This window comes from Alosa sapidissima, chromosome 19 (genome assembly GCF_018492685.1).
Source record: "Alosa sapidissima isolate fAloSap1 chromosome 19, fAloSap1.pri, whole genome shotgun sequence".
NCBI classification, from domain to species: domain Eukaryota; kingdom Metazoa; phylum Chordata; class Actinopteri; order Clupeiformes; family Clupeidae; genus Alosa; species Alosa sapidissima.
The window spans coordinates 1609018-1622041 of NC_055975.1; the positions used below are offsets into that span (position 1 = coordinate 1609018).

Consider the following 13024-nt stretch of genomic DNA (forward strand, 5'->3'; position numbering starts at 1 on the left):
CAGCACCAGTAGGCTACTTTCTGTGCAGCCGCACACACACACTCAGGCATGCCAAACAAACATACACAAAAGTTTCAAGAGTGGGGGATGGAGTAAAATATGGAGACAAATTGAAGTGTGATTTATTTTCGCGGAACGGATGTACAGGACTGAGCGGCGGTCATATTTTGTACCGCTATGCGGTACATCTAGTTGAACGTGAACCTGTTACCTACTTCTTCCAAGTTTCGTTCACCTTGGAGCTTCGAGCATCAGTTCATGGTTTCAGCACAGTAAGTCATCTTTTAATGTTACAACAAATCCACAACTTGTTTGACACAAACAATGACAACGTGACTGCTGCTATAGAGAATGTTTCCCAGATAATTAGCATCAGTTGTTCATGACTGTCTGTAAGCCAACAGTTTCACAGCCTGTTCATTGACAACACTTGCTCAGAACAAGTAGCCTATGCCTAGTCATACTTTCGTTCACACGATGACTGACATATTGTCACATTCTAAACATCTCTCTCTCCAAATAGGCTTAATCATTTTATTAGCACTAAGCCCCCTAAAAGGTCTAGGTTAGTGGATGCTCAGAGGTGGTGAAAAGGCCCATTATTAAATTGTCAGTGCCATGTGTCAAATCATTTCTTTTGCAAATCTGAGCAATTATAAATTATACTTTTGCCCCATTTTGACTTAGGAGCAGGAGGGCATTGCTCGTACATACTTTAGCCAATAATCAAACGTCTGCTCTCTTTTGGAAAGCTGAGACACTTTTGGAAAACAATTAGAATAACTGTGTGATGTACTGTCACAAAGTTACAAAGGCTAGATTATTCTTTTATTTTTCTACCGGATAACAAGCATCTTTGAACTGACCACATTTCAGCCCTCTAGGTCTTGACTTGATATGACTTGAGTCCTAGCATTAGGTCTTGTCATGCTGTGTGCAAAAGTAGATCAATATAGAATCACAACATGAGTACTTTAGACCATTATTTGCCAAGGTATGCTCATGCATTTGGTAAAATGCCCTATGAAAACTCCCCATATAGGACTTTGGGTTATCCAAAATGCATACTGGCAATCAAATGCTTACTGCATATGAACCCCACATAAGTATAATATTGGCCTCAAATGAAAGTTAATACTCTGAAGTTTCATGCTTGCATTTGGATTGTAGGCTACTTCAGGTTCTGATATGACTACACTAAATATGGAATAATTACAAAAAATACAAATCTTTACAATTTCTATTTCAATTCAATTGGTGTGTATAAGTCGGGCTATATTTCTGCACAACTAATATTGAATCAACTGGTAACTGACCTGGAGCTGGTGTATGCTAGTGATTCTAGTTGCGCGTGTAAATCCTCACACCCCTAACCTTAAGAACGCTTCTAACCGAGTTAGAAGCCTGGGCTTTTAGCTCAGTGGTTAGAGCGCTCGACTCCCATGCCAGTGTGTGTTGACGTGGCGGGGGGGCCTGCTGTCGTATGGTTGCTCAAGATGGTAGAAGATGGTAAAGACTGTCCCATGGTCTGTCAAAACAACAGTACAAGTTATTCAGAGGACAGAGGCAATGGCTGGGAACTGGTGCTGTTTCTTAGAGTACAGATTTAAGTTAGCCTCTCTCACCGCCTTGTTGAACCTATACTTCGCTGTTTTGAAGCGGTCTCTGTCTCCAATCTGAAACGTTTCTTCCTTTTCCATTATTTTCCATCCTTAGCCATCTGAGTAGTAAACCAGGGTTTGTCGTAGTTATAGCACACAGGCTGGTGTGTGTTAGAATGCTGTCCTCTCACTATTTTACTAGCATATAATATGTATGTTTAAGATATTAACTGGCCTGATAACTAAAATATCAAGAGTGGTATAATTTATACATTTACAAATGATATGAAAATGTCTAATCTAATGCAACTGCAGGATAGCTGACATTACAAGATACCATAGGCCTAGTGATTGGATTTTCATAGTAGCAAATGCTAACAACTTAATTTTCTAAACATTTGACGTGGCAAAAACACGTACCGCTGCTAATAACCTAATTTTTAAAACATTTGTCGTGGCATAAGCACTTACCGCTGCTGGATTTTTAAAGAGACAGGAAGAGGCGGGCCATTTACCTTCGTCTTGATATCTAACCAATCACAAGGCTACTATCTGCTCAGACCAATCAATGTAACTTGCGGTGCTTTACCCATAAATCGGGTATGTTTCCTTTCTCCCTAATTAGCTCGCTTGCCACCACTGGCTAGACACTGTAGCAAAGATATTTCATCAGGAGCCACTTCCGGGAACCCGGATCTCACAAGGGGGGGTCAAAATCCCCCTTTATGCAGAGCAGAGGCAGCGACTGCTCCATTGAAGTCTATGGGCATAGCTCAGAATTTCACCACATATGCTAAGGTCTTGGTTCTATAGAGTTATGAATGTGAATTTCGTGCACATTTTCATGATCCTCAAACTCTTCTGAACATTTCAGGTACATTTTTAGTATTTTTGAACATTCCAGTCCGGAGAAAATCGACCTTATATCAGGTAGGTACACTGTGACAGCAGGTGTGGGTGCTTGCATTTCTTTAGGAATCCGCTGTCTTGGTTTGTATAATGAATATTAAGTGACAGATACACGTAAGAGGTCGGAAATACGGGAAGGTCGGTAATAGGTGACGTTCTGATATATATTTTATTTCTGTTTGACTACAACTTTTTGAATGTTAAAAAAATAGAAGGGGACTAACAGCTATTAAAGTTATGTAACTTTTTATATATTCTATTTATTAAGAATTGTGGTATGACCGAGGAGGCTCGGCATAGTTAAAGGTGCACTATGCAAGATTTTCACCTTAATATAACCTTTACGAAGCCAATTTGATGGTAAACGAACTTGTAATAGGCAAATCGTTCACCTAGCATAGCCATACAGCATAGACGTAGCGAGTCGCTACCGAGAAAACCAGCCATGCAACTTCAAGAACGGTGGCCCGTCAAATCTTGCGAGAATCATGAAACATTACCAGTGATGGGCAGTACCTTACTACTGGTAGAGAAGCTACTATAGCTTAACTACATTTCTCAGTAGCTTGGTGGTAGTGTAGCTTTTTTCTGAAGCAGCTTCTCAAAAGCTTTTTTGACCTGTTTTCTTGACCATGTAGTGCTGTAGCTTTTACAACAGCTACTTTCTAGAGCATTTGTGGAGCTCACAGTAGAACTTTCTTCTGGCCAACCATACATTCAACAAACGATTTGCCTATTACAAGTTTGTTTACCATCAAATTGGCTTCGTAAAGGTTATATTAAGGTGAAAATCTTGCATAGTGTACCTTTAACTATGCTGACCTCTTATAGCGAGTCTCCTCAGCTGTTAGTCCCCTCTATTTTTTTAACATTCAAAAAGTTGTAGTCAAACAGAAATAAAATATATATATCAGAACGTCACCTATTACATGTCGTTCAGACATGGTGTCAAGGTTGTTGAAACAAATTGATTCAAATAATGTTAGCATTTTGATCCCATAGTCAGAGAGAGAGAATTAAAAGCATCTTGTGAAACAGGTGCCTCAGGTGGGGGAAGTGAGGGAGGCAGGTAGAGGATTCAGGGCAGGTCCACCTGAAGGGAAGCTTGAGGTTCTCGCTCGCTCTGTTCCCGGTTCATGCTTCCCCTCACCCCATCTAAACTTCTGCACTGGGGACCAAAAGTGCCAGAGAGGACCAAGCAAAGCCTCAGACCAGTGTATGCAGGTCACTGTCCAGCGCAGTAAAATCTTTCCACAAATCAGTCCTCCAGCACATCACAAACATGCTTTGGATATACTTCCTTGGATTGTTTCTCGTGGTAAATCCATTTGAAGAGGCAGGTATGTTTTTCATTTATAGATCACTCGCGATAATGATATGAAGAATGCTGTCATTGTGCATTACTTTCAAAACGATTTCATGGATGATAAACACTTAAGGCTAATCACAACCTAAAAGGCATCATAAAATATGCATTGTCAGAGGTTTTCTTTATGGCCAGTGTGAATGCTAATTTTGGTATACATATAGTTACAGTTGTCATTATATCATATATCATGTCTTTATATTTTTTGTTTGCTGTGTGGATGTGCCTTAAGTGTAGATACTCAAGATGCTGCAAGGTACAGTATTGCAATATAGATTAGTATGGAGTTTGTTTCACATGGAGTATATAACTGTTCCTCATTTGAATTTGTGTTTAATATTAATGTAGAGTACATTTTATGTCGTTCTAAATGGAATTTCAGAGACTTTTCTGAGAATCAAGTTTGTTTCTGGTTAGTTCTGGAGCCCCTCACCCTTCCAGTGGTGTTTACTGAAAGAACAATGGATCAGGGAAATTATGTCTTCACAATAAACTCCTGGACCATCGGTAATTTTTTGTTAAGACAATTTTGCTTTGTTGTTAATTGGATGGAAGTTTGTGCTTGTTGTTCTTGCATGATTCAGTCCTGCCTTTACTATGTTGTAAATCAGTTGACGAATAACGAAGTGTGGACACTAATGCATTTAACGGAAAAAAGGGAAGCCTAAAATGGTTTATTCACTGCCCAGGGAACTGTGGAGTATGTTGAAACCCTGAAGTGGATGTTACTCTCTTCCCTTTTTTCACTTCTGCCCAGAAAATCTCTCTCTGATAGTGGAGGCTAACCACGGTGGCCACATCTTTGTGGAAGGCAAGAATGCCACCTTGAGGTGTGAAACCTCCTCCAAGCACCACTTTGTTGCCTGGAGCTGGGAAAGATCAGAAGGGGAAGGGGTGTGGGAGAAAGTGGACACTGGGAAGCAACTGGTGTTGAGCAGAGCGGAGGATAATGGGAACTACCGTTGTCATGGCTACAGTAAGACATTGAATGCCTCAAGCCTGGCCTATGAGGTCTACTTCTTATCCACATCATCCTCAGGTAGAACACCTACAGTAACATTTCAATGTGATTGAACAGGTTCATTTTTTCAACTGGTCACATGCTTTACTCATTGTAAAAGATCTCATCTGAGACTCTATATAAGATGTAATTGTTGTACATACATTTTTGTATTCATGATTTTAATTTTGTATTCTTGATTGGAGTTTTAGAAATACAGGGAGTAACTAGGTTGGCTGCAGCTGCACTGGTTCTGAGCCTGCTGGCCTTGCTCTTCCTCGCGGTGCTGGTTCTGTGGCTCTGGGTCCATCGGATCAAAGAGGCATCCAGCCTAACCACCAGAACCGCTGAGCCAAATGACTATGGTGAGTGGACAACAATACACATGTTAAATTAGTTTGTGAGATTATTAAATAAAACCTTTTTTATTTAATAAAAATAACTGTCCATATTTTCCTTGTTTTGGTGTTTATATCCACCTGTGCTTGTTACCTCCTGATCAAAGGCTCAAAGTAAGTACCTCATTCAAATGAGCTTGAGTTGTGTTTGTGGGGTTGAATTGTCAATGCACTAATCACATACTGTTTCCAGTATATTGAAGAGAGAAGAAATTTCTGTCTGAATCTGAATATGAAGTCTGAAATATGTTTGTGGGTGTTTATTGCAAAAGCACACTGATATGCAAAAGATGTGAAAACACTTGAGTAAAGATCTGAGACAAGATTTCAATACATTACAGTTGGGGATTTGAACAGAAATACACTTTTGGTAATACATATACACACTACGTATAATGTAGTAGATTGATAGCAAAGTACAAATAGAAATGGAAGAAATCACACAAAAACATTGTGTGCTGTACACACATCCCTCTGTGTTTGGTCTATTTCAGAAACCCTCACAGTCCTCCAGTAGATGATGGAGACATCTACATGAACAGTCTGGAGATCGAGAAGGCCTACTCCGACCTGAACCCCACATTCAGAGCGGAGGACCAAAGCTATGCCACACTGGCTTGACAAGACAGGATAAAAAAATAACACTCAAACACACCTTCAACTAGATGAGACTTGTCTGAGAGAATCTAACAATTTGATAACTATGCTATATCTACACTCAATAAAGAAGACAGCATAGTGTTTTATGGTGGAGTGAGAGCCTAATCTTACATAACCTAAGAGAGAATCTAAAATGATAGAATCTGTGGGATACTACTCTTGTGGTTTCAAGATTGAGAACCAAAGCTATACGGACACACCCTAACTTTACAACACAGAATGAAAAACTGAGAGAAGCATGGTTCTGCATAAATAGATGTTTAGTTCCTCTTTATTTGTTCCTCTTTGCTGAGCCAAATACATTTCTGTTCTCTCTTTCTCCATATCTATCTTTCTGTCTATTGCACTTCATTTTCCATCAGTCATCTTTGCCGTAGCATGCAGTACAAGTATCTACAAATCAAAGTTACATGTTTTGATTGCCATTTTCAAAAACACTGCTCCCATTATATAGCAAATAATAGAGCACCGAAGCAATTTGTGTGTGTCAAACAGTGCGATGACCTATTTTCTCTGCCCAAGGAAATGTGTAAGCAGATATCTATAGTGTAGTATTGTATAGTGCACACAGAACAGGAGATGATTGTTTTCATCTCATCCCATAGTGACAAATGCAATGTGCTGTTCTACTCACACAGAAGTTGGCTCGCGATCGTCTGCAGGAAATTGAAAAAGCTGTTGCTAGTGTGATAGGGCCACTCAAGTTATCCAACTAAATGGATGCAAACAGAGTCAGTAGTATAAGCAATGATGTATTTATTATTTCTTTTCTTTGCTTAAAACCAGGGCTCCGAACCGGTTCAAGGAACGAAAACCGAAAACGAACGGAATTTTACGAGGAGCGGAAACGAAAACAAAATGGTCTTCAACTGTTCCGGAACAGAAACGTTATTCTGAAATCCACAAAACCGGTCAATAACGTTTTTTTTCCATTCTCTATATAACAGCCTAATAATTTGATTTCTGCAGTTTGAAAAAAAAAACGAATAAATGGACCTTTGGTCCAAATGTTTATATTTTGTCTTGTCAGTAGCGTAGGCTACTGAAACTGATTTGGAAATTGTTTGTAGCCTATGCGTAATAACCTATTTTGCCTGTCACGCCTTGTCGTTTTAAAGTCGGGATTTGACATGTTTGCGCAATTATAGCCTATTCTATGTAGAAGAGTTAAACGGGAAATTTGAGATAGGCCTTGTCAGCAACAGACAGGTTCGTTCATAAACAGGGTTGGAATTATAGCGCAAGCCTTTGAAGATCTCCATATGGATAAAACTTAGGCTACAACCAGGTAAGGAGTTTAGCACGTATCCAGAAATATTTTTGATAAGAAATTATTTATAGGCATAGGTTAGGCCTACAGTAAGTCTGTAGGCTATGGGATGGATAGCCCATCTGAATGTTTTTGGATGCTGCCTGTGATTTATTATTTTTGGGCATAGCTAGGCTACGGTATAGGCTAAATCAAGGTGAAATAATGAGTACGTCTATTCTAAGGTAAAGTCCACAAAAATAGACTTGATAGGCCCGCCAAACACTGCCGGAACTTTAAGAACGAACGATATTTTTTTATATTATATATATTATATATTTTTTTAAAGTTACCTTAGATGTGTTATGCAATTGATCTGGCAGGCCACACTGGCAAGGACAACGAGAACACTCCTAGGATGCTACTAGGTTAGATTGATACAAAAATTCTTTCAGGGGAAACCAGTGGTCAAGCTGTGGTACCAACAGCCAGCTGTGATCTACAACAGAGAAAAGTGTAATACCATGACCCATATTCATCCCACACATTTGACATTTCGTGTCAACAATAAATAGCACTTACGTGACTTGTCATTGTTAATATATAACACATACATTTTAAGTAAAACATTGAACCAAATACATGTTCAAGGGAGGACAGTTGCGCTATGAGAACAATGGCCAGAGTCTACCATGTCCTTTTCCATGCTATGAGCTAGCCCAGGAAAACAGGAGCAGAGGAGAGAGTCACCCCGTACACACAGGTGATTGCAATTAGTCGTGATCCTGACCTGATCACACTAGACTACTACATGTAACTAGATCCAAGCAGCCAATCCCACATCACCCCATCACTCAAGTCACACACACACACACACACACACTTACACTCGACTTGTGTCTTGTCCTCCTGTCCACCTTATACCATGACAATATACAGTAAAGAAAGCCTGTAGAGATTAACAGTTTGTCTTTTTGTAAAAATGTATTTTATTAGCTGAAAAACAAATAGTGGTCACACGTTACTATGTCACCCAAGGCACAATGTAGTATAGATATTATGCTTGAGAAGAAGCAATCTATTTCTTAAATAAGTACTTTAATTCTGTTAAATAGCCTACTAATAGCCAAACAAACTTATTTAAGAAGTCACACAATTATTAAAACAGTTCACAGCAGGCTTGACAAGCTTCACATGCACACCTTTAACACACATACTATTCAATATTAGCTGCCAGAACAGAAATGCTTCCCTGAATGGGATTAAGTCACTTCAAATAAGACATATTCAGCCCTAATTTAATGATGACCTACATCATTGGTAAGACTTTAAGCGGAAACATTGATGAGTCAACTCAGTGCTACATGATAGTTATAGTTCATGAATAAGACTTTGCACTTTCCCCACCTTTTATATTAGGGCCATTGTCAGTTTGAAAATGAAATAAGTGCAGTTGGCTGTTGAGTGAAATGCATGTTTTCTTTCACAGCTACTTTCAAATATCTTTTCTATGTTTTCTTTTTGGTATTTCCTGTACAAATCTAAAAATATGCATAATGTTCACCACATGGAAGGAAGTATGAGCAACTAAGCACCCGCAATTCCATTTTAGAAAGGGTACATCATTATGCAGGATATGGGTTTTAACCAAGTTACATTCTGAGCTGCACTGCGTAAAGTAAGTTCACACACCTACACAAGTGTACCTCGTGTAACCAATGTATTTATTCTGTAACTGGTGTATTTGTTTTGGGAAGAGGTAGGGAGGAATCTACCAATATTTTGGGTGGGTCCTTATCTGATTCATTAGAGGGAATGCTCTGATTTTGGTTGGCCATGGAGATGTTGGTAGTGACGGTCTTTTGGCATCCCTTGCCCCTGCTGAACCTGCCGAAGTGGCTAATGACATACAGGCGGAACTTCCTAGTGGCAAAGCAATAGACCACGGGGTCCAGAAGGCAGTTAAGCCCCATGAGCATGATGGTGACCTGGTGTGCGTCATTGAGGCGCTGCCTGGTGCTCTGTGACCAGCCGTCGGCCAGGTGCAGCGCGACCAGCGCCCATGGCCCCTGCACCACATGGTGCGGTAGGAAGCACACGGCGAACACAGTGATGACTGCACACAGCATGCGAACCGCCCGGCGCTTGGTCCCGCTGGGCTGAATTTTGGAACTGCCACCACCAGATGTGCCCTGCACTATGGAGCGCTCCTTGATGAGCGGCTGAGTGAGAAGAGCCCGAGCGATCAGCACATTGCACACCACGACCAGCAGGAAGACCACGAAAAACAGCGCAATGATGACAAAGTGCGTAGCAGCCACAGCGAGGCGTGTTTTGCGCGTCTCGTTGTGGTAGCCCTCAAGACAGCGGCTTACGTTGCCGTCCACATGTATGCCAGGTTGGACCAGGTAAGGGATGGTGGCAGACAGCGTGCATGCCCAGATGCCCACCGACACACACACACCTCGCCGCCAGTGGTCTGACTTGGCAGCCTCCAGTGGCCGCGTCACGGCCCAGTAGCGGTTGACGCTGATCACGGCAAGGAAGAGGATGGAGCAGTAGGTGTTGATGAAGAACAGGGAGGCAGTGATCCGGCACATGGCGTCGCCATAGACCCAGTTACCCCTGCGGGCATAGTAGCCAATCCAGAAAGGCAAGGCGGTGACAAAGAGCAGATCGGCCACTGTCAGGTTGGTCATGTAGATGCGGACCTCGCTCATGGCTCGTGCATCTCGCAGGTGGCGCAGGACGTATAGCACGTAGACGTTTGTGCTCAGCCCCAGGACAAACACGATACCGTAGAACAAAGGGAATAGAGTGTAACGGAACTCAGAGTCCAAGAATGTGCTGGTATTTGAAGAGCTTGAGTTTTCCATTTCTTTTAACATCACAAGAAGGGTCTGTGAGATAAAATAATAAAAACACAAGTTGGTTGAGTTTTACATTTTAGAATGATAAACTGAGTGTTATATATCACTCATCAAACTAATTTCCATTTCTCAAAATATGCCATGTACGGGAGTGTCCTATTCTCACAGCTAATTTAGCATATTTTAGCTCAGAAAGCTCCTTATCTATCAGATCACCAGTCACCATCTTGATATCTTGAAGGGGCACAAAACAGTAAGCATCTACTGTTTCTGAGAAAATGCTATAATTTGTACATAATATATACACAATATTATTGATTAAACAGATGTAATTAACTGGAGATGTTACATAGCCTAACTATAAGCCCATACAAGCAAATGTGCTAATTTTGTAGGAGTATTGTTTATTACACTATCAGGGATACACAAACTCGAATCCGAAAAGCAGATGTAGGCTATTTATCGTCTAGGTCTGTTGCATTGAATATGCCAAGTGCACATTATTAATGATAAATAAATGAAACTTTTTGGCATAAAAGAAACTATTCAATCTAACCAAAACATCAAAGAAAATGAATGATTCGGCCGATAATTATTTAGGCTATTAGAACACAACAGGCTATTATTCTGAGTCTATTATTTTGAAACGCTAGCCTATAGGCTATATGACAAAACCGGAAACTTATAGCAACTTAGAGATTATAAATTACTTTAATAGTTGTAATGATTTTTTCATACATAGATACCAGCACAAGTTTTTCTCTTACCTGAATTGATAAACCCCAATCTCAAACACACGCTTCTGCTCTCCCCGGCGTCGTCAAGCTTAACAGGAAGCGAGTTCTGACACCTCGCTGTCCTTACAACACATTAACGAATAACTTGCGAAAGTTTGGAAACTCCTCTATGATACGTCAGTTCAGCCCTGAGATATTTCAGGCTGTCGAACTCAATTGTTGCCAGTCAGATCAATACATCTTTGATCTCCAGACAAAATGAGTTTCAGTAAACCTGGGATTCTGTGTTGTCTGTGATCAGAGGTGGGCACAAATAGCCTACATCAAAAACAACAAATACTAATAAAATATTGATGTGAAAAATGCATTTCAATTAAAATAGAAGTAATAAGTAATTTGAAAATACAAAAATACCCATACAATAATCATGGTATAAGAAACTACAAGGCATATTATTGAAAACATATACTTTACTATTTTCAATAATACTATTTTCTGATTGTCTGGCATGAGCCTATTAATTCTGTACATTGGCGCTCCTGTGAAGTAGATCTGGTAAAAAAAAAAAAACTTAGTCACCATCCCATATCAATGGTTGAACTGAAGACAAGCAGGCTTTGCAACAGTGGAAAGTGATAAAGTGAAATGAAATGAAAGTAGTACAACACATTTCACAGGCCTCTTTTCGGCCTCTTTTTAAACTGCATTTCCCTTTTTGTGCTATTAATGCATGCCTGTTGCCTGCATACACGGCTGGCAACATGAGGGACAAACAAAATAACATCCTAAGGTGAGACCATGAGACCAAGACGACACCTAACAATTGATCAACAGCACCTCGCCATTGCGAGGCCTCAAACAGGATGTTCTCAGACGGAAGTGGCCACTGAACTTAAAGTGTCACAGAGTGTCATCAGCAGGTTGCAACAGAGAGACAGAGACACTGACAGAGTCACAGAAAGGCATAAGTGGACGTTCATTGGCCACATCCCACACTGATGACCGCTTCATTGTGAACCATTCCCTGTGGAACCGGATGATGAATGCCACTCAACTCCAGGCACATGGGATCAACGCCAGGGAGGTGAGAGGCACCCAAGTGTCACGTCAGACCATTTGAAACTGTTTACATCAGCATGGTCTGCATGTTAGACGACCTGCAAGGGTACCTGACCACACCACCAGGCACAGGCAGGACGAGGGACCAGTGCTGTTCTCTGATGATGAAAGTCGATTCACGTTGAGAAAACGCAGAAATGATGGCCGCCAACGATGTTGGAGACGTCAAGGAGAGCGCTTTGATTCAGCCACTGTTGTCACCAGACAACCCTTTGGAGTTGGTGGTGTTACAGTGTGGGCAGGTGTATCTACTCAATACAGAAGTGCCCTACACTTTGTGAATGGTACAGTGACAAGCCCATACTACCTGAATAACATCATTAATCCAGTAATTGTGCCCCTGCATGAACAACACAGGCCTAATTTCATCTTCATGGACGACAATGCTCCAGCTCATCGAGGTCACATCATTAGGGAACGGCTGCTGGAGACTCGGGTACCTCAAATGGAGGGGCCTGCACTTTCTCCAGACCTGAATCCCATAGAAAGCCTATGGGATCAGTTCAGTCGCCGTGTTGAGGCTTGTAACTGTACCCCAGAACCTCAATGACCTGAAGGCCGCCCTTCAAGAAAAGTGGGATGCCATGCCGCAGCAGACAATAACTGGACTTGTGGACAGCATGAAACATCGTTGTCAAGCTGTAATTGATGCTCAAGGGCATGTGACAAGTTATTGAGACATTGGCATTTTTGTTGGCTTTTGTTTCAATAAATTGTTATATATAATATAATACCGCTGTAGCTTGAACGTTTTACATTTTCCATAAATTTCACCCGAAAGCCAGACATCCCTAACTTTTTGTGAGTAGTGTATGTTTCATATGTGTACTACAACGTTTTTTTCACTTGATTTAGTGTCTGTGTGGATGAGGTAATTTCTGAAGACAATGCAGTGTGGATGCAAAACCTTTTGAAAATGGTCAGCAAAAATATAATTTTCAAAATCTTATGGATGGGGTCTAAAATGGGGGCTTTTTGGCCATCAGACTAGATGCTAGATGTTAGGCATCATGCTGTGGGGATGCTTCTTGGCAGCAGGCCCTGGAAGACTTGTAAAGGTAAATGGTAAAATAATACAACAAATATAGAAATTCTCGGGGACAATCTGATTCTGT

The 13024-nt window shown here is 40.8% G+C and overlaps 2 protein-coding genes across 6 annotated transcripts; one reads left to right on the top strand and one right to left on the bottom strand.

Annotated features, from left to right (window-relative positions):
* Positions 1-3060: 3060 nt before the first annotated feature.
* Positions 3061-6259, top strand: LOC121693498. 5 transcript variants are annotated; one of them, XM_042072948.1, is made up of 6 exons: positions 3061-3850; positions 4294-4383; positions 4634-4915; positions 5083-5241; positions 5382-5392; positions 5769-5851. In XM_042072948.1, exons 1-5 carry the CDS (start codon positions 3793-3795, stop codon positions 5390-5392), a joined length of 600 nt encoding a protein of 199 aa, XP_041928882.1. In that variant the 5' UTR covers positions 3061-3792; the 3' UTR covers positions 5769-5851. The 5 variants fall into 5 exon arrangements, with proteins under 5 accessions (XP_041928882.1, XP_041928878.1, XP_041928879.1 ...); XM_042072944.1 differs by having other exon boundaries at positions 3066-3850; positions 5382-5388; positions 5769-6259; XM_042072945.1 differs by having other exon boundaries at positions 3067-3850; positions 5089-5241; positions 5382-5388; positions 5769-6259.
* A 1893-nt stretch (positions 6260-8152) lies between these two features.
* On the bottom strand, positions 8153-10894 carry ptafr (platelet-activating factor receptor). Its single transcript, XM_042072215.1, has 2 exons — positions 10821-10894; positions 8153-10083 (listed from the first exon to the last, which is right to left on the bottom strand). Exon 2 carries the CDS (start codon positions 10069-10071, stop codon positions 8908-8910), a length of 1164 nt encoding a protein of 387 aa, XP_041928149.1. The 5' UTR covers positions 10072-10083; positions 10821-10894; the 3' UTR covers positions 8153-8907.
* Between the last annotated feature and the right edge of the window lie 2130 nt (positions 10895-13024).

Coding starts and splice junctions, on each gene's coding strand:
- ptafr (XM_042072215.1), bottom strand. CDS start 10,071: ATGTTAAAAGAAATGGAAAACTCAAGCTCTTCAAATACCAGCACATTC.
- LOC121693498 (XM_042072944.1), top strand. CDS start 3,793: ATGCTTTGGATATACTTCCTTGGATTGTTTCTCGTGGTAAATCCATTT. Junction 3,851..4,293: donor AAATCCATTTGAAGAGGCAG/GTATGTTTTTCA, acceptor GTTTCTGGTTAG/TTCTGGAGCCCCTCACCCTT. Junction 4,916..5,082: donor CTTATCCACATCATCCTCAG/GTAGAACACCTA, acceptor TCTTGATTGGAG/TTTTAGAAATACAGGGAGTA.